We start from the raw sequence: 26,442 nt of genomic DNA on the forward strand, positions 1-26,442 counted from the left end.
ACTGTGATTCTTATCTCAGTCCAGTCCACCGTTCAATCTTATTTATTAGTCCTGACCCCTGTTTTACTGCTCGGCCAGTCGTGACCTTTAATCTGCTAAACTATCACTCCCGAATCACCCTGCTTAAGAGCTGTGGGAATGTCCATCTGACTCAGCTTTGCCTGTGGGTCCTGACAGGATGATGGGGGGCATTACGTGTCATTCGGATCTGTGCTGCCCAGGACAATTTTCATTTTTGTGTAGTTTACTTTCTCCGATTTCTTCTTCATCCCCCTTTTTTGGACATTCTTTCTAAGAAACTTCCAACCCTGCATCGGGGCCCTCTGAGGGTCCCTCATAGTGTCCCCGTAATAGAACATTATCCTCTGGGCCTCGAAGGGTTCATCACGATAAGCGTTTTCCAGCATGAATAACCATTTTCTTTTCTTTGTGAATTTTCAGCGGCTGTGCTTTTATGAGACTGTAAAGAAATCCTATATTCTGGCCAGAAAAAGTACAAAGTAGAGCGTAGGCTTCTATGATCCAAATATGGATGCGTGAAAGAAGAATCCTATGGCAAGTTCTGTTATTTGATGTGCCTTTTACATTGTGCTCGTCACCACAGCAGTGTTCTTAAGGCGCTGTATCGTGTTCATGTAGAGGAGTCTTGTGACCCTGGCCGCGGTGGCAGCCAGACCATGGTCTTTGGGGTGAAAAGATAATGGGCCAATAAGATCCAGATTCCAGGCACTTTCTATGCATTTGAGCTGCAGTTAGAAGGCAGCAAGCTGGGTTGCTGGAGTTCTAACAATAGCACTTAGCTCAGTGAGCATAGACAGCTCAATGGCTGAACAGCATTTGGGTAATGCAGGCGTTTGCTCGGTCCAGGTGTCACACTATACGGTGAGTCGGCTCGATCAGTGGAAGATGGCATCCAACAAGATGTCTCCAATGGCAGTTTGGGCAGGCTCTTGTGGAGTAGTAGGGGCTCAGCAGGAGACGGGCGCATGAAGAGAAGAGTCCGCATCTTGGTTCGACAGCAGCTTGAAGGCTCCAAGGGGTTTGCAAAGGCGGTTGATAAGAAGCAGAGCAATATCAGTGCCCAAGGTTATGCCCCTGGTCTGAAGAGTGCTGCACTTCACACTCAAGGGGGGGGGGAGTATAAAAAGTCACCTAAAAGTACACTGGCTCCACTCTGACCTAGGTGTCCTGGTTAAAGCGTTTAGGTCTTCCGGCTGGTGTCCATCTGTGCTTCCGGGACAATGAGGGAAGAGTTCCACTCCTGCCTGAGATCAATGTCCTCCTCCTCAACACCTAGTCCATAACGTCGCCCCGCCCGACTCGCTAGACGCCACTGGCCTCTCTCCTCCCCGCCATCCTGTACAGCTGTACCCCTCTTTATCCTACCTTCCCTCTGTATATCTATTCTGTTGTTACCTCTGAAACCCGCTCCGTTATGCAGCTGTACTGTTGTATACCCCTGTAAAGCGCTCCGTTGTGTATCTGGATTGTTGTGCCCCTCTGTAAAGTGTTCCGTTGTTTCTCGAAGTACGGTCCGTTCTCAATAAATACCATAATGAAATGTCTTTAGGCCTATGGAAGGGGACTTTGTTGATTCTTCTTGGAGTTGTTGACAGCCCAGTGTGGCTGGTTTCCACTCGATCGATACCAGCAGGGGATTCGGACCTTTCTAGCCTTCTGCTAGACTCCAATAAAGATGGTTTCTTATAGAAGTGTGTCCAAACTCTTTTGCTACAGGTTCCAGAGGCTTCGATTCTGGTGGAGACATTTCAGGCACAGCAGGGCTATGCCCCCCGCCATGGATGAAGTGTGTGCTGCTCCCCTGGTGATTGTTTGTCCACCACTGTCAGCCATTGCAGTTTTATAATTCTGCCCTGCATTTTGTGTTTCTAATTGTGATTCCTATTTGATTCTTATTCGATCATGATGCCCCTCTAAACTGCTATTTGCCTGCTGAATAGGGGCCTCTAGGATTTTAGGTATGTAGCTTTTTATCTCACTTGTTCACTTCATGGACCCGTTGCTAAATGGTATGGACCGTTCATGCTCCTTTCTGTTTGTAGTTCGGTTCACGGAGCCTGAACCCTTTCAGGACTACATTTCCTACATCATCGGCTGGCACCACAGGACTCCCAGAGCAGCACTCGTGCAAAGCCTGTTAGGGCCTGTTTGGGCATGGAGTGGTGTTTGGTGCAGCTCGTGTGTCTCCTTCCCAGCACTGGGATCGTGTTGCCCTTTAAGAGCATGCAACCGCCAGATGCTTAATCCAGGGAATTTCTCCATTTGTTGGTCAATCGTAAGAGCTCGACATCGGCGCATATATGCCATAAAATACTTCTACATTGCTCTTAGCCCGACATCTCCCTCCTCTCTGCTCCCCCTAGTGTCACCTCAATCAGTACTTGGAAACCCCCTACTTTCAGCGTGATCTCAGAGCACTGTTGCAGGCTTCCTAATACCAGACATGGGGTGGCCAGGTGGTGCCATTTAGCAGATACTGTCTCTGAGGCCATGTTAGATATGATTTTAATTAGGGACAACTGGTTTATGGATGGCTGTTCAGCAGTTGTCCAAGTGCTGGCCCCCGCGAAGGCCATACTTTGGGTTAATTGCGGTGCAGACAGGGAGATGGTGTGATTTTTTTTTTTAAACAATCTGAGGTTGCCTCCTTCCCTCACAAATTCTAGAACATATTGAAGCTCATGGAAATTCCACTTCACACATTAGATTGGCATATACATGTGAAACGGTAGCACTCATGCTTTTACATGGTCAGCTCAGGCCCTTTGCATGTTTTCTCTTGCCTTTCAGCCTATTATTGGCCCCAAGTGTCATGGCTCTCTGCCTCCTCAGCCTCGCACGCTGAACAGGAAGCTGCCATAAGCTGCCATTGGTGAACTATTCTCAGATCTTACTAATTCAGATAGCCTGTTATGTCCAGTGTTTTTGGCGTCCTACAATCTGCCATCTTGAAGGCTCCTCATCTGGTTTCTCTGGTCTCTATTAGTAATAGCAGAGTCTGTTCGGGCATGCTGAAGGAAGTCCTAAAACTCTTTGTTCAGTGCTAAGAGATGCCTACATGAAGTACAATTATGTACAGCTATTAACAAACTTTAGGATCTTTTTTTCAGGTGTCCAAAATGATGTGGCCCCCCAGCCCCAGCAGTGGTGCCCCAAGAGCATCTAAAAATTGCATGATGATCGTAACTCTATTTTTAACATCAAGGATATTCAATCAGATCTAGCTATGTCAGGTTGGCCCAAACCTTCAAAAGCCTTTTGGGATCCCATGAAATCACCTATTTCCATGAGCTGAAATCGATATTATTACACACAGGATGAAACCAGAGGAAAAAACAATTCAAACACTATCCTGCATGACATACACAATTAGGAATTTTGTTACTGGCCAGCACTCGTCACACAGTAAAGTCCACGATCCTGAAGTATTTGATGACTCTATTATTATTAAGCAAGGCTTCTTGCCATTGGTGATGTGGACCTCAACTTCCTAGAAGATCCTTGCTTGGACACAAGTGAAATCTTCTTTCAACATCAACAGTAATTATGGTGCTTCTCTCTTAACCAGTCATATTATTTGTTGTAATGAACTCTTGCATATTATTACAGAGGTTGTAAATATTTTTTATCTATGAGGAGCTCCTCACACAAACATGTTTTGAGATGTATTGTGCTTAACATCGAGCATGAGTTTTACCATCACTATTTGTTAATATGTTGGGATACAATGAAGATCTTAGTTCAGGGTTATTTCTTAGTCCAAGACAGTTGTCACATTCTATAATGGCAATATCACATGTATTGTCACTGTGATTATTCTTAGCAGCCTAGTTGCCAGGATATCGTAAATAGATTTGACAATTTTAGCGCATTAACCTTGAATGACATTGGTGGCTTGAATTGTGATGTCTTTTCCTAACTCTTAACCCACTCTCCTCCGTCTCTAAATGGTGTGTTTGCTGCTCATGACCATATGATTATACTCCTAGAAATGCATTCAATTGTCTTTCCTTCTTTTCAACTGCAGACACAATTTCAAAATTGATCGTCCCAGGCCATCAATTTGTGCAAGTAAAATGGACTTTGCACGTGTAAGCTAAAAGGGTCCTGAGAGTGTCCAGAATGTTGCTTCAATGTCGGCCATTGCTAGCATACCCCAGTAACCGGTCCTATGTAATAATATCCTGGGAACAGACGAAAACTCAATTGGTAAAAATGAAGAGGTAAAAGGAACATATTTCACAGTAAAAACAACTGACATTTTCATTGAAGAAATTACTTTCGCTCCAAATATATTCATTTGTTTTAAGAATTAGTTTTTGGGTTTTTATTGACTTACCACCATAGGGGAATCTACTTCAGCCCTCGGGTCAAATTACCCCTGTACCTTTAACAATTACCTATAATTGTCTGGGAAATTATCATTTCACACCAGTGTAAAGTCCTCCAGGGACTGCAAGCACACACCCAGCCCTCTGCCACACTCCTCACCTGCTCTACCAAACCGCTCCTGGCCAGAAGTGTTCTTTTGATCTATTTTATTACCCCTTAATTAAATAATGATGCTAGATTAGTCTAACCTTATTTTTAGTAAAAGTTATTTTTGTTTCATTACTTTCAGATATTTGTATTGACTACCGAGCGCTTGAAATTCACTACTTTTCTTAATTGATCACTCCATTTGTCAGCTCTATTACTCAAAATGCCGGTGTGAGATTAATTTCTGAGAAGTTTTTAATCCTTACACCATAAAGAGGAAATCCCTACCTCGATCATCTCAACCTGACTCCCAGTTAGTCCAATTTACTGAAGGAGCGGGTTGATTGCTGACCCAGATCAGAAAATGCAAGAACACAGACCACTATGGATATCAATATAATGAAAAGGCGCATGCCCAGTAGGTCGAAACCTAGTGGTTGCAGCAACCTCGTTGTGGTTTCACTTGCATAACAACGCATTGCAAAGAAAGGATACAGCTGTGCATCAGCGATGCCCCATGCTAATGACTAATAAAAGTTTGTTCTACTTTATCTCTGGCAGTGCATACAGAATGTGCTACATAATGTCTAATGTCAAAGACACTGATCCCGTTAAGATCTGGAATACTGGATCTACCCGCCCTGCAAAAGCAGCGAGGTAGGGGATGTGCAACGCTTGCATAAACAAGACACCACAACTAATGTTATTGCTGAATGTGACTTTGGCTCGGCCGACATAACCTACCACAGGCAGCCACAGATGCGTAGAAATTGGATAATGAGCAAGACAACAAAAAGATACCAGTTGTATGCGGGCTGTGCTCGGTGTTCATATTTAAGGGAAGAGTCAGGGTGGCAGCGCCATCATAAGTCAGTACCATCTGCAGCACGAGCCAGTGGTATTTGCCTCCCTATGAACCTACTTACCAACAGGCTCAAAAGGCACAAGCGAGAGAGACGTTAAATCCTGCTAACATTCATTATGTAAAAAGATGAAGAAAAAAATCTTCAGGCCAGCCAACGCAGCAGAGTTCCACAAGCCTGTAATGGTGTGGCGCTAGTCCACCGAGCTAGTAGCACTTTGGTACTTGTTTCAGTTGCCGTCTTGGAACTTTAGCAGTTTTCCAGCTAATCGAATCTCAGTGTCTAGAATTCTATATATTAGAAAAGTTGCAAACCCGAATCAAGACACAAGAAAGGAATACGAAACTAAAATATTTATTTGATTTACAATTGTAACATAGAAAGTATCCAGAATCCTCCAGAGCGATGGCAGTAAAAGAAAGCACGGGATATTGAATTTTGCGTAGAATAACATTGCCTTTGACAATTTCCTACAACCAATTCTGAGAATTTTAACAGCTTTCTTTCTGACAATACAGTTTTGTTGTGTTCTTAATGAAATTGAGCAGTTGTATAACAAGCAAATAAACACTTGATATAGTCTGTGCAGGATTGTTCTGTGAGATGATTTATGTAATTGGTATTAAGCATTAATGCAAGTACCATCTTTTCGTCTGATTTTCTCAATTTATTATGATACAAATATGAGTTATGAACATATCACTTAAATGGGTGTAACTGCAAGATGGACTAACTTCACCTTCTTTGTGGATGAATCAGTTTTGTATGGCTGTGAACATGTCTCTTCATGGCCACTTCAGAACTATTGTCAGAGCAGTGGCTGAAGGATATCGCTTATAGGACTCCACTGGACTCTTGTTAACCTCCAAAACCTTTCTCGATTGCATGCCTGACCCTCTACAACATCATTTTTCCCAGTGGCCCGGTTTTAATATGTGCAGCATTTCATTTAAACAAAAATATCTCAAACCATCAATGTGAGTAATTTCAATGTCATCTCCCTATGCTGATTGGAAACGACCTTGGGAATAATGCATGGCAGGCATTATTGAGGATGCTGCAGTTTCTGTGCATGTGCTTAGTGCATTTCTATGTATGTACATTATATATATAGTTTTAACCTAGATGGCAAGCAATTAGTGCTGTAGACAAAGGGGAGAATGCAGAGAAAAGGGGACGAGGGGACATCAGACGGTCAAAGAGTGACAGTTGAATGTCTTGAGTTCCTTCCTGAAGCGCAGGAGAGATGGGGCTAATCTGATGACTGCTGATATGTTATTCCAGAGTACGGGAGCCGGGCAGGAGAAAGCCTATTTTCTGTTTCTTTCTTTATTGCATCTCATAGGTTCCACTCTGGTGATGCCTCGACTTCTCGTGCTGCTGAGGCCTACAAACTTGGGAAGCTTTTCAGCCAGGCAAGATTGTTCGTCAATTTCTTGTATGTGATGCAGGTCATTTGAAGGTCGTGCAGTCTTGCGGGGGTAATCAATGTAATTGGTAATGTAAGGTAGGGGTTGCAGACTGTTGGGGTGTCAGGTTAAATGCAGACGTTTCAGAGCAGGAGCACCCCTGTGTTCTCTATGTTCAGCTGTGTCTACTTTGCCTTGTACACTTGCTTATATCATCGTGAAGCTGCTGTGAATGAGGCAGCTGCTTTGATCTCTAAGTTACACACATGTAGTTCTGGGTCCCCACAGGAGTGATGTTGTCTGTCATTACTTTCGATGCTGCCCAAGAGCTTATTGCTGGGGCGAGGGAGGGGGGGGGGGTGGACGCGGAGGGTAAACCACAAGAGGACAACTGTGAAACAAAGTAACCCATGAGATTGGCGGGACTCGGGGTTAGCTAACCTTTTGGATGTAGCCCCCGAACTTCTATCCGGGTCAACTAAAAGACCCAGGGCTATAGCCCCCTCCCACCCCCCCCAGGCCTCCACTAGCGACACCTCTGGTCTGATGCCACGAGGGAGTGAAACATTCACTGGGCTGTGTCCATGATACCAGTGGAGAAAATGTAAAGGTCAGTCGCAAACTCGAGTCTCGCCCAGCTGCACTTACTATTCTACTGTATGGAATCCCAATGATCTATCACCATGGTGGCCCACTACTCACCAATCATTACGTTGGAATTTGGTTGTCAATATTCAACTTACTTTCCCTTTGATGATTGGCTAAATGGCACCTTCAGCCTTTCCATTAGGACTGATGCTATAAGCAGATGCCCTAGGGTCCGGCCTCTCAAAAGAAGCAGAGGTATCTTTAGTAGAAGCACAATGTTTTTGGTTTTTGACAAGTTAAGGAACAGAATAACCACCTACCTGATTGTCAGTCTTTGAAATGACTCACCATTCACCCTAAAACTAGAACAGCATAGCCTTCTGAGTGACCAAGTGCTTGGTAGCACTCATGATGAGACTACTTTGCGCCCCGATGATTCACCTACAGGCATAGCCCTAACCCCTCATACACCCACAGAGTGATCATTGTGTGGTTTAAGTGTGCGTCCCTAAGTGAGCGAGAAGCTGCCCGGACAGTGTTGCCTTTCTCACTGTGACATGTCTGGGGTTGCTTGTGTTTCTGTGCAGAGAGGATGTGGCCTAGGGGTTTGGTTTGGACTTCTCCCATTGGTGGCAGGGCCAAGATTGATTTGAGTACAGCAGCTCCCCATCTGCAAATGCGGACACCAGCAACAATGCTATGGAAGTTTGCACAGAGAAATGCGATACCTTATGATTTACTTTTTTACTTGAAGTGTTACCTCGTCAAAACATCTGGAGATGTAACCATTGTGGTGAACACAATAAATACTACATCAAGGAGCATTAAAAGATCTGAATATTAAGTAAGCAATGTATATGCTGGGCCATCCATTACTCAATGCACTGATTGATCAATGCTCACATCCGGGTGTAGCTTGCAAGTCACAGGTTCGAGCCTGGCACACCCTCCCTATGAGCGTTGGGTGATAGCACCTGGTATCAAGCGAGATTTCCGTTTTTGATAAGTTATGTAAGTTTTTCACTTAAAAGAAAACACTCTTATGATGCCTGAACTCAATAACCCGTTGAGGGATTACACTTTCCTGATGTGTACCCAGTGTGATTATAGATGTCCCCCTTGCACTTAGGTTTATGGACATCCAATCAGTGATGTATTACTGCCAATAGACCCTACACTCCCATCCGCCCTCCCAGTCTTCATTCCGATAGGTCAGGATTGGAAATTCCAACACAAATGGCATGGAGGGTCATTTGGGTTTTAATTCCCGAATATGTAATAGGACGAATATCAAAAGAAAGGCACTAGGGACCATTTTAAGTGAAAATAAGAACCATCAAATGGGATTCAGGAACTGTTTTATGTCTCCCACCCTAGCAATGTGTCTCATCCCATCTAACCATACATACTTCTTTAAAGTGCTTTATCGCTGCCTCCCAATCTAAATGTCATGACTGTGTATCATGGAGGCACATATACAGGAGAACTAAGCATACGGTATAGGCTCTGTTGGCAGTAACCTTGGTAATTTACCACTGGTGTAACATCTGGTCTCTTGGCCTCGCTTAGGGCATAAGCGGAGACCATTTCAGTGCAGGCGGCCATGGTGTTGTGGTGAGGCAATGGAAGACAGCATCTAGGAAGGTGCAGTCCCATGGCTTTCCTGGATGGAGCCATAGGGTTTAAAAATGCAATCCAGCCCGGCCAAAGGTTTAGGGCCTCTGGTCAGGCATTGCCGCCACCTCTCCAAACTCTGGCAGGGATCAACAACAGCAATTATGGGATAATCCTGGAGTGGCAGAGTGAGGAGAGACAACGTGGGGTCTACATCAGGAATAGGTCATGCTTTCTCCTGACCTCTTTTCACTGCTCCAACTCAACCAAAGGAAGGTGTATGGGTTGATAAGGTTGAGAAATGAGAGGTGGGGGGTTAGAGCTGACACCCACACTGATCTTAACTTTCAGGATGGCAGAACGAGCCCGAAATGAGACCCTATTTCCAAAATCTCAGGGACATAGTAGACATCTGCCACTGGTCTTGTTGTTGGTACGCCATAAAAGCAGTGCTATGCCAAGCCTTGGTTTTGGAACACACCTCATTTTGTATGGAAAATAGTCACGGTTTGTCTATCATACGACCCCAAGTATGCAACAGCTGCGAACAATTGCACAGCATGTGAAAACGGGTGAAGTGGCTGTTAGCTTGTTTGGGAGGAGTCTGTGTGCAGTAGAGACGAATCCTGAAAGCCCACATCGCCGTTCGTCTTCTGGCTGAAGAGCCCGTTATTTTAAAAATGCACGTCTCGTGACACTCCAGTCTCTGCGTCACGAGTCTCTTTTCTGACTGACTAGCAGCTCATTCCATCCGCTAAAGCATGCCCCCGGGTTTCTGTCGATCCGCGTGCCGCATACTCTGCGGAAAGTTCAAGAAACAGTACATTTTTTGGAATCCGTGTCATTGGTGCTCTCGGACCGGAAGCTTTCTGCAAGAACAAAACGAAGCAATAGCTTAGTAAAAAGGAAAATCAACAAAGGCCAACTTTGTTATACAGTATGAACTGCATTCTCTAGATTACCATGTGCATGCGTAATTAAATATTTGGTGGATTGTGTTGCTAAAGCATTTCAGCACTAGCAGAATGAGTCCCAGGGGTGTTGCTAGGTCTGGAAAAGATCCGGGGCTATGCTAATGTCTGAACTGTTGGGACTGGGGGCTAGCTAGGCTTTTGGTTGCAGCTCCTGAGATTCTATCCGGGCGGGGGCTACAACCAAAAGGCCAGGGGCTATAGCCCCCTTAGCCCTCCCCTAGCAACGCCTCTAGCAGAATCCATAACAAATATGCAGCTTTGAATCATAAAATTATGTCTTCTTAATTGAAATATAACAACATGAAACCGTGGTAAATAAAAGGGTAAGATATGTTATGGTGATTTTTTTGAAGAACCACAGTAGATAAATATTTCGAGATTTACAATTACGGTTAAATTATACTAGGTAAGGAAAAAAAACGTATTTGTTAATATGAAATTACCACATGGAATGGAGTTGTTATGGGGCGTTTTTAATTAAGTAGGGAAGCATTCATTCACTTCAATGAAACGCAGGAGCCACCTATATCTTTAGTTTCTATATTCTTTCTGTCGCCTCCTTTTCCCTTCTCGTGCATCATTTCCTTTCCTTCACTGCCCTTCCAATCATGGTCATAGAAAGAAGACACGTCACCCCCCCCCCTTTTTAAACAATAACTTTGGTATTTAACCCAGTTCCTCAATCCATCGCTTGGGTCGTCTTACCATGCTGGAAGAGCCGCTCTATGACTTTAGCAGGATAGTAGGGTTTATTGTCACAACTGTCTTCGGTGTCAATGTCACGATCAGCCTCTTCCAAGCTGCTTAGGTCAAGTTTATCCAAGTGGGATTCTTCACTTGCAATATCGCCCCATAAGGGGGCTTTCCTTGAAGAAGAATTTATCGTAATCTACGGACCTTTCTCGCTCAGCAGAATGTCTGTTATAATCAAAGGAAATGGGCTAAAAGGTAGGTCTTGTCTTTTTCAGCTGAGGCTGCCCCCTAACATAGAATCACCTGCCATGAATGGGGCTGGCCTTGCTCCCCTCTTCCTGTCGGCATATCTTTTCATTTAGCCGTTGTTATTGCACGTCCTTTAGATGATTATCATTCATGTTGGTTCCAGGCATGAGACATCCTGATCTGAATGTTTCAATAAAACATCAGTTTAGAGGTACATGTTCCAGTTGTGATATGAGGGGTATTCCTGTAATCCCTGAGTAACTTACACAGGGCTTGCAAAAGAGAGTCTTTGGTGAGACGGCATATCTGTAGTATCTGACTTTTACCAAAAAGCAAACCGTTTTTTTGTGTCAAACAAGCAGACCTTAAAATATGCTTGCCTGAGACCTGCAACATCTGGTCTGCTCTCTTGTGTCTACCAACCCTTCCACCCAAATGGCCTAGATAAGAAGAAAGATCAAGTAATGGGCTAAACGATACCAGCAGCTTGTGAGAAGGCAAAACTCACAGAAGATAGCACAGTGATGCAAGATAAATTAGATGATTTGACCAGAATCACTGAATCGGCTGCTGGCACATCCAGGATACAAATATGAACGCTGTAGTTACATAGTCTTGAATTTGGATACTTATTCACCTCTTAGACAGTTTATGCCATCGTTGGAGGCGATTGCTTAGGTTTTACAACACTCCATCTGAACACACCAATTTCTAGACCTTCACCATACAGATGATATGTTAGTTTTTATAGCAACCCCTGTTCTGCAAAACCAAGTACATATGCAGTCAGGTTGATAAGCCAGCGTTGCTGGAATGTGATATTCTAATTTTGCATATGAACACATATCTGTGCAATGGGTGCTTCACACACTGAGCTAACTTCTGAACCATTGTGGCACTCATTTTATCAACAGGCATTTCACCATTACCTATTGCACATGATCAACATAATTCCCATAGGAAGGAAAGAATGCTACAGAGTGGTGCCATAAGGAACACACAAACTATGTATACCACAGTGAACCCAGAAAGCAATACATGACGAATTGATCAAGCAGAATGCACTTGCCAAAACAGAAAGGCAATGGGTTTAGAGCCTTAGCAGTACCCTATAAAATATCCTGCTGACGTGTGCTATTTAAGACTGATGAACAATGGAATCTTACTTCTTCAGATCAGCTAGCCTTGTGGGGCCCCCTTCAAGGTGGGGGCCCTGGGCAAGTGCCCCTTTTGCCCTCCCATCAAAACGTCTCTGGATATGCCATTTCTGCAACCACTCCTTCCCCCCTGAAGCACTCCCTTGTCCACCCTCTTCTTAAGAAACCTTCTGCCGACCCGTCCTGCCCAGCTAATTATTGCCCAATCTCCATCACTCCTCCTTTCTCGGGCAAACTCCTGGAAAAGCTGGCCATCTCCCAGCTTAATTTTCACACTGAATCTGTTTGTTGTTTCCATGACCATCAGTCTGGCTTCAGAGCTGCCAGAAGCACGGAAACTGCTCTCCTGAACAGCCGTGAAGACCTGCTTTCCAACCTCGAATCCAACACCCCCTGTGTCCAAATTTTACTTGATCTCTCTTCTGCCTTTGACACGGTCAACCATGCCATCCTGCTCAACCGTCTCTGTGATAACCTGGTTATCACCGATCAGGCCCTGGCCTGGCTGACCTCTTTCCTCTCTGATCGACCCTCCCAGGTCCAACTTGGGTCCTTCCTCTCCTCCATCTCTATCTCTACCTGTGGTGTTCCCCAGGGGCCTCCAAACTCGATTCCAACACCCCCTGTGTCCAAATTTTACTTAATCTCTTTTCTGCCTTTGACACGGTCAACCATGCCATCCTGCTCAACCGTCTCTGTGATAACCTGGTTATCACCGATCAGGCCCTGGCCTGGCTGACCTCTTTCCTCTCTGATCGACCCTCCCAGGTCCAACTTGGGTCCTTCCTCTCCTCCATCTCTATCTCTACCTGTCGTGTTTCCCAGGGGCCTAACTTCTCACCCTGGCTTTTCAACCAATACATGGCACTTCTTGCCCACTGCATTGCCGCTCTCTGCCCTAACTTTCAGTGCTATGTGGATGACACTCAACTCATTTTCAGACTCCCTTACGCCACCTCGTCTCCTTCTCTCATCTCTGACTGTCTGTCTGCTATCCAGGAGTGGTGTGCCGCCAATGATCTCTGCCTTAATGCCAGTAAGACAGAGATTCTCCTCATCAGCACACCTGCTCCCTCCTTTCCTGTCACTCTCTGGCTGGCCTCTCTTGGCCCTCTTCCTGCTCCCACCTATGAGGCTAAAAACCTCAGGGTCATCTTCGACTCCACACTCTCCTTCTCTCCTCACATTTCTAAAGTCTCTAAGAAGTCACACTACCAACTGCACCTCCTCAAAGGTAGTCTTCCTTTCCTCTCCTTCCCCCAGAAGCTCACTGTCTCCAGAGCTCTGGTTCTCTCTAGGCTGGACTACTGCAACAGCCTCTTGCTATATCTGCCTGCTTCTATTCTCCACCCTCTGCAACTCATCCAGAACAGGACTGCAAGACTTGTCCTTGGCCTCAAGCCCATAGATCGTCGTAACTCTCCAGGACTGAAATCTCTGCACTGCCGTCCAGTGGCTGCGAGGATCAAGTTCATAACGCTCTGCATTGTCCACAAGGCCTCCTGGGGCCTTAATACCTTCAAGTCTCTCTTCCTACATATCTTCCATCTCAAGGTCTTCACTCATCTGCCTCCAACTCCCTCAGGGTCCGTCGCTTCTCCAAGCAACAAGTTGGTGGTAGACCTCTTTCTTCGGCTGGGGCCTCCCTCTGGAACAGCCTCCCATCTGCTCTGAAACTTGAGGAGAACCATCTCTAGTTCTGGAAGCACCTCAAGACCTTCCTCTTTGCTTCTGTTTTCTCTCCTCCTCTCCCCTGCTGATCGCCTGGCTGAAACTGCACTGGTTACCTGGCTACCCCCTGTTCTCACCCCCAGGTCCCCTCCCTGCCAGTTGCACACCTGCACTGTCCCCCCTGGCAACCATGCACTCGGGAGCTGTTTTTCTGTTTCCCTGCACCCCCCTACCAGCACTTGACACCTGATGGCTATACGTACCTTGCACTTGCCACCAGCTGGCCGTACTTTTTATTTATTGTTTTATTTATTTTACTGTTATCCTATGAACTGGACTTCCCCTGCCCCTTTTCCCCCCACACTTTACCCCTTCCCCCTCCCCTGCACTTGTACGATCTCAGTGTCACCTGGTCTAGTTAGATCGTTGTGTCTGTCCTCCCTCTTTTCCCCCTCCCTTGCCTCCTCGCGCCTTGAATCACTTGTGTATAGGTGCGTTATAAATGCCATATCATATATTATATCATGCACACCAGACATCTTTTCCAGCACTGGAATTACCGCATGTGATGCGGTCGAAGATATTATTTGAAGTTCCGAATATATGGATATTTCATCTATGGCTATCAGCACACATGGGTGCCGTTTGGTAGAGACCCAAATAGACTGATTGCCACTTCATCCCACACAGCTGCTAGTGATTGTCATTTGTAGTGGTTTCGGGATGTATGAAGAGCTAAACATTTACATATGGAGAAATTATTTAGTACCTCCTCTGTAGGAGTGTCCATTTTGTGATACCATACTTTTTGCCGTAGCAGCCGTTTTGTGGATACAATCCCCTGGTGCCCTTCATGAGCCAGCTGAATAATGATTTTGTTCTGTAGAGCGGTAGGTATCAGATTTCTGTTGTGCTTTAAAAAGATGCCCTGTGCTATTATGGAGAGCTCATCCTTTACCAGTGCAAAGATTTTAATTCTTTTTGGTCAGCCTTGCATCATTGTACAGATGGACCAGGCATGTCCTTCCACCTTTCCGGATTTGATGCAATCCTTCAAAGTACAGAGCACAGAGTCTTGCAATGATTCTTCGGCAATAACATATATGGAGAGCGCCTGAGGGTGTGCGTGATGTATCACATAATTGATGTATTGGTCAGCTTCTAACACTTTTGCATGATTTGTTATAGATAGTGGGTGCCAAGAGAGAAAATCTACTACATTGTTGTCCTTCCCGGGCATATGAACAATGATATTCCTGTAGCCGCAGTCCCCATCGTGATATTCATGGTGGCATTGTTGCATTTTCCATAAACTGTCGTTAACTCTTGATGGTCAGTTAGAATAGTACATTTACTGTAATATAAGAATAAGTGGTATTGTTCACAATCCCATACCACTGCAAGGCTCTCTTTTTCTGCCTGTGAATAGCCTTGTTCTTACTGAGACTTAGACTTGCATAGCAAACTATTTGACGTGGTGAAGAGGAGTCAGTCTTGTTTTGGGGTAGGATGGCAATCTGGCCCACTGGGCTGGTGTCTACCATGAGCTATGTGTGCAAATCAGGATCTTAGTAAGCCATACATGGAGCTAGGATAATGCCATCCATCCTTTGTCAAACAGAATGCCTGTTGACACCCCGAAGTCCATGCAAATTCACTGCCAGTTTTTGTGAGTAGATACAGAGGCATGCTGATGGAAGCACAATCTTTTATCTATCTCATACAGCAGCTGGCAATTCCCAAGAAAGAACGCACAGCAGACACATTAGTTGGGCTCAGTCTCGAAACTAGCACCTGTATCTTTTCGGAATCAGGTTGTAATCCTTTAACTGAGAAGATGTGATCGAAAAAGCTTAAAAAAGGATTTACAGAACTCACATTGATCAGCAATTGGAGTCAGATGAGCTTCCTCTAGGGCCATGCACACCCTGTGTATAGTGGCTTCATGAGCTTCCTGTGTGGCACCAAGGACTAAGATGTTGTTGCTGTATTTGGGACAATGTGGAATATGCTGAATTATCTTGCGGGTCTCCACTTGAAAGCCGAGTCTTTTGTTTCTAAAAAGGCCTATATGGGCTGCAAATGTTGTGATGTATCGCGATGGGGGATGTATCTACAGTTGATGATAACCTTTTTAAGGTCAGGTTTTGAGAAGACTCTTGCACCATGTAACAGGTGCATCATATCTGTCTTTCTTGGTGCCAAATGTCTCTGTCTCTCTGGATGACTTGATTGAGACTGTGCGTGTCAACACCCAAATGAATATGGCCTCCTTTTTGGGTGGGGGGGCACTGGTACTATGGCTGACACCCAAGGTTTGGGGCCACAAACTGGTTTGGTAACGTTGTGATCCAATAAAGCTTGTAGTTCTCATTCAACTTGTAGTTGAAGGTTCAGAAGTATGCCACGGTAATGTTGTCCAATTGGCTTCATCAATGTGAGACTTAATTTGTCGGTACTTCGGTTTTCCAAAGCTATACATATGTTGGGGAATCATTTTCTGACCATAGCTTTCGTGTTTGTAGTGTATGCTGCCATGAGTCGGTATAAAATGTTTATTAATCCAATATCTATGGCAGATTTAAAGCTGAGGATGCAGCTCTCCGCGACTGGCAGTTTTATACCATAGACGTTAATCTGACTCTTGCAGTCTTTGTATTCACATGTTGCTGAGAAAACTCATTTGCATGTAAAGGCAGAAGTTAAGCAATATGGGAAAATGTCTATGTTGGCAGTCTTGAGGGAAGGGGCATGAGTCATGGACTTGTATGCATTCCCATTAAACTACGTATCTATTCTGTCAACAAAAAAAAGAACTTTCGACTCTGTGATGCAGAACTTTCTGGTCGAGACACCTTGCACCTACCTTAAGAATTTATGCAACGGTAAGGTGAGAAGATTCATAATCCAATTAAGATTAGAATTTCTGCCTACGTTAGCAAAAATTGGTGCATGGAAAGATATTGCACATCAGGAACGAGTATACTGCATCTGAAAAACGTGAGTCGAAACCCAGAGACGCTTGCTTACGGATTGCGCTGGGCTACACAACCTTCATAGCAAAAGTTTCCAAAATGTACGATATAAAGTTGAAAACTATAAATCAGACCAAGCCTGGGGTATTTTATATTCAGGCAATAGTATAATATTAAATGTTCTCATTATCATATTTTGTTGAAGATCGAGAAAAGACTAGGCTTGTGAAACAGTCTTGTTTTATTGACATTTTTTTCTTGGATTTTATATGATGAATAATATTCTATCGACTCCTATGATTATGAAGAATGATTTTTTTAAAGATAAATCTAGTAATTTTTCTATTCAACCTTTCTTAGCATAATTGTTTTATATTTGTAAAAGTCATGTATTGTACTATTGTTGAATGTGTTTTCCATTTGTCCTTAAATGCTTAAATTGTAGTGTTAAAAGGTTTAATTAACCATATAATACTTTAAATAAAAAAATGTAAAAAAAGATCACATTCACTGTAGTCCCCATGTCAATAAGGAATGTTAGCGGGTTTCCATTGAGCTGTAATAGTATAAGTAGGCTGTGTTCAATCGCTGTGGAGTTAACCAATGTGAATACAAAACCCCTCTTCTTTTCACTAGTTAATGAAGATTCGGATTCCTGACATTGACGTGGCATGATTTCGATATATTGGATCTTCGGATGTGACTAACCTGATTGTGCTATTTCAGGGGGTCAACTAGTAAGATTCTGGGATCTGCGTTGTAGGTCTGTAGAGCGATATGTATGTGTTGGAGATTAATTCTGTAATTCAGGCGAGCATTTGCATGATTTATATGATTGCATATGCGTAGGCCTGGTCGGACGACTGCCCCCTCCTTGCATGTGGGGAGTCATGTTATACTGTGGATTTAAAATGGTTTCTCGACCACAGGCATCACAAGTGTTCCCCACTGCAGGGCACGCATCGTCATGAGGGATCACATAACCGCACCAGTAACTGGTACAGTTGAAAGAGTTTTCCGGCTTAGATGTGGTGCTAACTTGGCATATAAGTGCTATAGGAGTCTGACTTATCTTCATCTTGTCCATTGCATTGGTGTGTACTCCAGCAGCAATCACTGTCCGAGCCATTGTGAGGATTGCTTCTAGTGTTGTGTTTTTTTAAAGTAACCCTCAAAAAGCCTCTTCATTTCAATATTTATCAAAATCACAGTTTCAAATGGATACATAATCACATAAGTTGTCAAAGGTTTCACTCTTGGCTTGGGTGGTGGAGTGAAATACATGTCTTTCATAGTCCACATTCTTGGAAGAACTAATACCGTACCATACAGAGCAACTAAAGGTTGTCAAGGCATAATGCTTACATATTTTGAGATTGTTATTATGCAAAGCATTTATTCGATGTTCTGTTCATGTCTGATAAACCTCTTAATAAAATATGATATTGCCTTACCACAAATCTGTCCCATGTCTGTACCCTACAGAGAAAAGCTACGCATCCCCAAACTAGTCAAGCTAAAAGGTGCAGGAAAGTTACATACGTAGTGTTACAAAGCACTTGTATTGGGCCAACCAGCATATCTGGCAGCTAAGCTACAGTTATCATCCGGGGTCAAAGGAACCCCAAAACCTGCTTTTTAATGAAAGTGTAAAATGGTGCTGATGTGCGACTACCCGCAGAAAGTTGTTTTGTTGGCATCTGTGCTATTTTGATACAGATTCTAGATGGAGCTGGAATCTGTTTTCCACAAGTCCCAGCTCTATTCAGGGAATCTTCATGTGTCTTCTTCTCCCGCCTCAGCATCCTGAGGCCAGTGGGTGCAGAGGGACATATCCCCATACAGCAGCACAAATAAAGAGCCAATGGCGTGGTTGCATAATTGAAATGAACCTGCTGCTGATATGAGTCTTTATTACTGCATTGCTGCTGGAAGTACTTGTATCTATTCCATTATTCTTTTTTGCCAAGTTTAGCGGGCTACTACCTTTTTAGGAATGTTTTATTTTAGTCATTTGTTTTCAGGGAGAGAGCAGCTTGGCAATCTTTAGGAGATCACGTACGGCACTATGACACTGATTCGCCTTCATTCTGGTGGCAGAGTGAGACACAGGTCCTACCCCCCTCACTTCTGCCATTTGTGTGGCCGTGAAGCAGGCGTGTCAGAGGCCTGCCGGACACGCACTGTAGACAAGTGGGACTGCACCCGTCCCACCCAGAATCGCTGATACTCTTCCTGCACCTAATAAGAATCTTTCCGGGGGGGGTGGGTCTTGTTAATGGGTTCCGAGCAGATATTTCTCTGCAAATAAGAGAACCATTTGACTCCATTGAGTATTCAGACTTGCTGAGAAACGAGCAAGGAGCAATTGGGAAGCTCAAACAGCTGAACAGGAGTGAAATGTTTCCTACTCAGTGAGATCAGCAGCTAAGAGCTACTTAGCCGTCTAAAATGCAATACCAGAAAAGAGCCTGCATGTTTCTGTGTTCAATAGAAACATGGCTTGCGGAACGTAATGTATCCCCGTTAAAGATTTGGTCCACCCCAACTTTATAATTCTGTCCCATTTTTGCTTTGAAAAAAGAAGTAGCTGGGAGAGGTTAAATGAGAGTCTAACACCGAAGATATGATGAATCCACTGGATGATCTAGGCCTAGCACGTTTGGATCACAGGTTTGGCGGAACGGTAATTCCCCATTCCCCATTGGGCCCAATGGGGAATTTTCGGTGCAAATGCCGTTGGCGGTATTACCGTGCGGTAATTGCACTGAAAATCTGCAAATTCCGGGCAAATTTACCACCCGGTTGAAGCTGGGGTAAATTAAGCCAAACCCGTGATGGACCCTTAAATGCGGTGGTAATAGCGTTACCGCCACATTTAGGGGTTATCGCCAAACTCATGATGAGGCTCTAAGTCTTTTCACGTGACCTACAGATTTCAGGGATGCCTCTTCATTGTTCCCATTATCAGATCACTTTGGCTTTCTCATTTCTATTGCGCTGCTAAACCTAATTAATATTGTAAACTACTTGGATAATGTGTGACTAAATAGCGCGATTGGAATAGGGAGACTAAGGAAGCAGGTAGCATGAAACTAGACCTTATTGATAGAAATCCTGCATTACTTAATAACCTCCCACAGTACAATTTCGCTGGAGACACAAGTCACTGATTTAATAAATTGGAAATCCCCTTTTAGAAATGGTAGTCTAAACAAATGGTTCTCCCAGGAACTGAACATATTGCTAACGGGAATCTGGAAAGGAAATGAGGGAAAACATGTGTCCCTGGGTACAACATCCTACTTGACAGATAGACGCACATTTACAAACCTAATATTTTGATTGAAAAGAAGAAATCTGTCAGTAAAAGAATACGCAATGTTTCAATCATGCCCAGGCAGCTTTTCTCTATAACGAAAGGCCTAGGCAAGCAGCAGTCAATGACTGCCACCATAAATTCTTTCCCATTGTTTAGTGAACAATATTTCCCATTATTTTTACATAAGAATACAACAATAAGAACAGATTTTGCATATCAGCCAAAGCTTTGCTCCACATAGAACCCTCCTGAGGCTACCCTTTCCACTCCGAATCTTGGTTCCTTTTTTTTTTAGCCCCGCACATGAGAAACTTGGAGTTATTGATTAACTCTGACAGGTTCTCTGGGTCCCGATTGAAGCCTTCCCTCAGAAAGTCTTTAGAAAAATATATCAAATTTAAGAAAAGTATAGTCTCTCCCCTGATTTTAAATAGGGTGGAGTGGTACATTACGGCTAAAGGCAGAGGAAGGGCATGTATTGGAGATCAGATGTTCGCCATCCATTCCTCTTCCATCCAGTCAGTGTGTTGTGTTGAGGGTATCATGCAGGCTTACACTGAGTGGATTGACACGGAATCTGTCTCGGGTTTGCACCTGGTCAAGACCAGGCAAATGTCATAGAAATCCATCATTAAATGCCATCGGCAAATGGAAGTAGCGGTTACTTTTCCATGAGGCACTTTGCTTATCCACGCCACCTCGTGGACCTCTAATATTGCATGTAAGGGACCCCACCGGACTTAAGTGATAACTTTGATGGTCCCGAGCATTCCATTTCGATTTCCTATAAAACTGACCCTCTTGTGGCCAACTCTTCCCTAAGACTGAGGCGAGTCCCCGATCCATGCTGAAAAAAACCCATCTTTGGATCTACGTAATATGAGTAGTTCTAAACCTACCTAATAACTCCCGCTTATAACAAAACTACCAGAACACACAGTTACTACCAGAACACACAGTTACTACCAGAACACATAGTTAACATAGTTACCAGAACACACACTACCCTACTACATGATTGGACACTACTGCCATCCTCAAATCACTCTGGGAAGAGATGGATTATGGCAAGGCCATGGCTCTAATACTACCTGACGTTTCAGTGGCTTTTGGCAATGCTGATCGCTCGGTCCTCTTGAATCGTATCGAGGTAGCCAGTCTGAGAGGGTTGTGCTCAGTTGGATACGTTATTTTCACCTGAGCATACATTAGGCATTGTAAGTTGCTTCGTTCAGATCTTCTTTCATGCCTGTAAGATGCAGAGTACGTGGGGGTCTATGCAATCTCCTCGTGTTGTTAATCTGTATGTACATCCCCTGCTAAATTTGAATGGACAAACAGGCTTTATTCTCATGAACTATGCAGATGATGCCCAAATCTTTGCAAAGCTGTCCGTCAATGGAGATCTTACATCTGTAAGTTGACACTGTCTCACATCAATAAAATGCTGCATGATGGGAAACTATCTGAAGATCAACCCAAGTATAATAGAAGTTCATACTGTCAATGCTACATACAGCCCTTGGAATTATGTGTTTTAGCCCAAATATTTTGGTCTTTGCCCATCCCCAGTTACCACTATTGAGAATGTGGACATTCTCATGGGTGTCAAACTTATTCCAGTTTCTCAGATTTCTTCAGTGATGAAATTGTGCTTTTTTCCTTTTGAGTTGTTGAGGGAGCTTTTTTACTGCTGCCCAATTTTCCCCACAAGGTGTTGACGACCTTTCTTTTGTGTTCTCATGCTTGAATTTTGGCAAAAATCTACAACTTTCTGTTAAACGTATGCATCGGTTGCAGAGAGTCCAAATCACACCTGTCAGGCCCCTGCTAAATCCCTGTTAACTGCCATCCCTTTTTTGGCTGTTTATTTAGGCATCCTCCCTTTCCTCACCTTCCCCCAGATGCTTAATGTCTCCAGACTATTGTAACAGCCTCTTACTTAATCTGCCTTCTTCTTCTCTCCACCTCCTCCAGCTAATCCAGAATAGGGCTGCAAGATTTATCCTTGGCCTCAAGCTCAGGGACCATAACTCTCCAGCCCTAAAATCTCTTCACTGGCTCCCGGTTGCTGCAAGGATCAAATTTAAATCCCTCTGCACCTTCCACAAGGCCGTCTGGGGTCAGGGACCATGCTATCTGCAACTCGCCCTCACTAAATACTCTCCTTCCAGATCCTCTGTTCATCCTGCCCCAACTCTCTGCTTGTGAAGCGTTTTTCTAAGCATAGAGCAGGCGGCCGATCTTTCTCAACGTCTGGCTCCCTCCTCTGGAACAGCCTCCCCTTTTCTCTCCGTCTTGAGCTGGATCACCTCAAGTTTCCGCAAGCACCTCAAGACTTTCCTCTTCCCCTTTTCCCTGCTAAACCCCACAGTCGCAGTGATTGGTGGCCTGGGCCCTTATGTGTCCTTCTGGGTCCTAGCCTTCTGTCCAATCGTCCTCAGCATCCTCCCTCCCCCGCACTTTCCTTCGGGCACCACTGGCATGTGCTGTGTCACTGGCCTGCGGTTATTGTATTGGCTGATGACCCCTCTTCCAGCAAGTGGTCACCTCCTGGCACTTACCTGTTGCCTTTGCAACAGGCTATCTGGCACTTATACTCTCATTGGAATCCTCTACCTTTTAGCCCCTTAATCTTCTAGCACTTGCCCCCTCCTCCATCCCTTCTCTCTCCCTCTCTGCACTTGCACGCTTTCGAATGTTCACAAGGCCTGGTAGGACCGCCTCTCTATTCTACTCATGTTTGTCATCATGTTCCAAAGTCTTGTTGTTTCCCTGTTCGCCTTCCCTTTGCCCTGTGGACACTTTGAAACACACTTTCTTGATGTATAAGCGCCTTACAAATTTACAATAACTAAAATAAATAAATAAATTGCAAACCAGATCACGTTAAAATCCTTCTGCCTTGACCAGAGTCCACAATTCTTTCACACAGACATAAGCATAACACCCTTACGAGACAATTAAGATCACAGCACATAATCTAGCTGTGCCAAGATACCGGAAAGTAAGTGGGACTGGTTGGGAAATGCTGCTCAGTTTTGGTTTCCAGGAAATGGAATGAGGAACGAACATGAGCACTTTCTGTTTGATGGAAATTGGAGGCTCTACTTTTTCAGAACACATATAACAATCCCTAAAATGACACGATGCCCTTGGGTGACTCAGGGATACAGTTGGGGTTTCTGCCTGGGGAGCAAGCAGGCACTGGAACACAGGATCCATCCATATACCCCTGCCTGTTTACACCAGATGTGGAAAAGGATGCAGATCTGTGAGCCAGTAGTGGGTAGTGGGTAGACGACACTGCTCGGGGCCCCACATCCAACACATGTGGTTAGATATCCTCAGTGTTCCTTCCACATGCATTCTTTCTGGGCTGATGCACCACGTGCTTGGAATTCATTGTATGGCCCCCTGCAGATATGTTCCATGCTTGCTCCGTTTTGGAAAGCTATAAAAACACATTGCCAAAGCACACACTACCTTCAAAAGATATGTTCTGCTGTTTCCGAAGTATGCTACTTATATATTTTTATTTTTATTGTATTTTGGTACACCATTATCTATTTTCCTTGATTTGCTGAAATAAATGTACCTACATTTTGTAGGTGTTTGTTCAGAGCCCTGCTGCCTCCCGAGGCCAACTACATAATGATAACAGAATGGTTTTGTAAACCTGCAGAATATTTAGCTGGCTCCTAAGCAGCAGTGGACAACCTTTAGAGATATTCTTCACCAAAGTGCACAATACTATTACTGCTGTCAAGCTACATAAAGCCAAAGTTCTGGAACATTCTTTACGTCAAGCCTCATACTGCAGGTTAGTTAGATTGGGTAGATGACAATAGTGTGCAAGCTATTCCCAGATGTTAAAATAAAAGTGCTTAAACCATCCAGGGCCATATAAGTTGAATGCATGTAATGCTAACAAATCTGGAAAGGCATTTCAACTATACCAGGAAGTCAAAATACCCCAAGCAACCCATTGTTGGTTCATAAACTAAGTTCTCAGAGTGTATTTATGTATTTGATGGGGGCAGGGATGAGTTTTGCAGTGCTATCCTGTGGACACTTGGAAGCACACAGCTGTAAGCAATCAGACGGATATACATTATTATGTTCATTATGGTCATTATTATCGGGCACATTAGTATGATGGAATATCACGATGAGGCAAACCGATGCCCAGAGTTTCCTATCTAGGCCTCTTGAACCAATAACACGTTTAGGTACTTTTGACTGTGATGCGCCCAGATGAGGAACCTAAGATTCCTGTCCGTGGTATTCCAGAGAGATGGGCCTTGGTTCTAATGGCCTTGCCTCAATGCTTCTTCTATTTGAACCTAGACTTCTGTAGCAATCTGGATTCACTTATAGTGGGAGTGAGGCGAGGATTACTTGGTAAGAGCTGACATGATTCTAAGAAGAGATACTCAAACATATTTGAGGCCCATTAAATCAGGCGCATGCCCACGTTGAAACTGTATAGACTTCAACTTGATATTTTTGTAAACTCTTTGATTGTTGCAATTCCTTCCCCATGAGGCTATCAAACGGGCCCCTGGGCCCCTAAGAGTAGGGGATCATTGAAGGATGGGGAGGGACTGAGGAGCCTGCGAGGTCCCCTATGTGACTCATCTGTGACCTACTTCACATAGCGAATGGTGCTCGCTGGCCCCCATGGTCTCCCCAGTCCCATTCTCTAGCTAACAAATTGGTTCTTCCTCACATAAATACTCCCTTTCAAATACACACCTCAGCTGCCCCTCTCCTCACCCCAGGACTGTCTATGGGTTGTCAGCTTAGGAATTCAACATTTGCCTGTGGTCAGCCTCCCCAAAGTATAACTTCAAAAGCATACATATGCAGAAAGCGCCCAAACTGGCACAGCTCAGATTTAAAACATAATTATGATCCACACCTGAGTGCAATTAGGCATGGGCAGTTTGGCCAAACCCCTATGGAGCCTGTCATCTGGGGAAAAAGGTCTGTAAGCATTTTGGGAAGAAGATGGAGCATTGGTGATGTTCATGGTGAGCAGAGAGGGTAGAGGCGGAGCAGAAGAGAAAGGCTATGGCTGTACCAAGGTGGCCTGAAGAAGTACAGGAGTGAGATGGAGAAGAAGGAGTGGGTGGTACAGAGGGACAGCAAAGGAGACAGATGGCAGGAGGAGGGATTAAGAGAGGACAGGACATGAAACACAGATAACATGAGGTGATGGGAGGAACATAATGAGCAGGCCGATGGAGGGACTATCAGATGGGGAAAGTAGGAGCCCATTAGCGAGGGGTTTGGAAAATACATCAAGCGGAAGGAGGTGAAGAACACTGAGGAGGAAGATACCCACAAAAGGGCTGGAGAGCAATCAGCTGGAAAGGGGGAGAAGGATGAGGGGGAGGAGAGGAGCACTAGCAGAGAAGAGAAGGAAAGGAGCAGGCACACTACAAGCCTAGAAGGAAAGAGATAAAGAAGGGTGGCAGCATGAGCACATGGCAGGGTACTGTGGTAGCCCAGGAAGAGGCGAAGAAGCGACATAGTGGAGAAGAGTGGACAGGAGTTGTAGGAAAGCTCCCCATCAGTACAAGACTGTTGTTATTCCTCGGGTAAGTGTATGAGGCAGGATGTTGGGTATCATAGAACGGTGTCCAAGGGAAGGAGGAGAAAAGTGTAGATGGCTTGACTCCTTACAGAATCTTTGGGCCCTGTTGCCATACAGCCCTGCCCCGGTACAACCAGGTCAAAGCAGTCAGTTTGCTACACTGGCCAGCTCCTTGGTGGAATCTTTGGGACACATCCGGCTGGCATCTAGCCCTAGAATGACCTGATGATGATGATATGGAATAACACAGGTACAAATTGCAGGAGTATGCTTGCTGCCCCAGGAAACTCCCAGACAGATTCACTGGATTCAAAATTAATTTGCTACTCACAAATCTCCATCAGCCCGTCTGTTAACTTTGCCAGTCAACCCTAGACATTGTAACTCAAACCGATAACTGCTATCAGTGTGCCCAGTAAAAGTGGCAGCCAAGAGGCACCCCTCACTCACCTGGAGGTAGCATGGATACAATCGTTTATTGGGCCTACTGTGGAGACTTCCAGATAGTTAATCTTTAATCACAATCCCTTGGCCCAACTGCCCGGCCCACCTAAACTCAAGAAAACAATACCTCCCCACCCAAACGGACCTCTATCAAGCGCTATGCTTGCAGGAAAATTAGACACTTTGCAAAAATGTTATCAACATTCGGCACCAGTAGCAATGCACACAAGCTACTGCATGCCAGCCAAACAGGGGAGTAAGGAGGATGCTTCGTGGGTACACTCAGAATCACAAGAGTATACAGAAGAAGCCACAAAGAGAAACATATTGGCCAAGGGAAAGGGAATCACAAATATCACCTGCCATTCGAACTATATGGAC

The 26,442-nt window shown here is 44.5% G+C and overlaps 1 protein-coding gene across 2 annotated transcripts in view; it reads right to left on the reverse strand.

Annotated features, from left to right (window-relative positions):
* Positions 1-5,701: 5,701 nt before the first annotated feature.
* The window catches only part of ANKDD1B (ankyrin repeat and death domain containing 1B), a 679,018-nt gene continuing 658,277 nt past the window's right edge, over positions 5,702-26,442 (reverse strand). For both annotated transcript variants that reach the window (XM_069627461.1, XM_069627462.1), the window contains one exon: positions 5,702-9,843. In XM_069627461.1, coding sequence (XP_069483562.1) covers positions 9,785-9,843 — 59 coding nt within the window. In that variant the 3' untranslated portion in view covers positions 5,702-9,784. The remainder of the gene's footprint in view (positions 9,844-26,442) is intronic.

This window comes from Ambystoma mexicanum, chromosome 6p (genome assembly GCF_040938575.1).
Source record: "Ambystoma mexicanum isolate Mex_15411 chromosome 6p, UKY_AmexF1_1, whole genome shotgun sequence".
Classification (NCBI taxonomy): Eukaryota; Metazoa; Chordata; class Amphibia; order Caudata; family Ambystomatidae; genus Ambystoma; species Ambystoma mexicanum.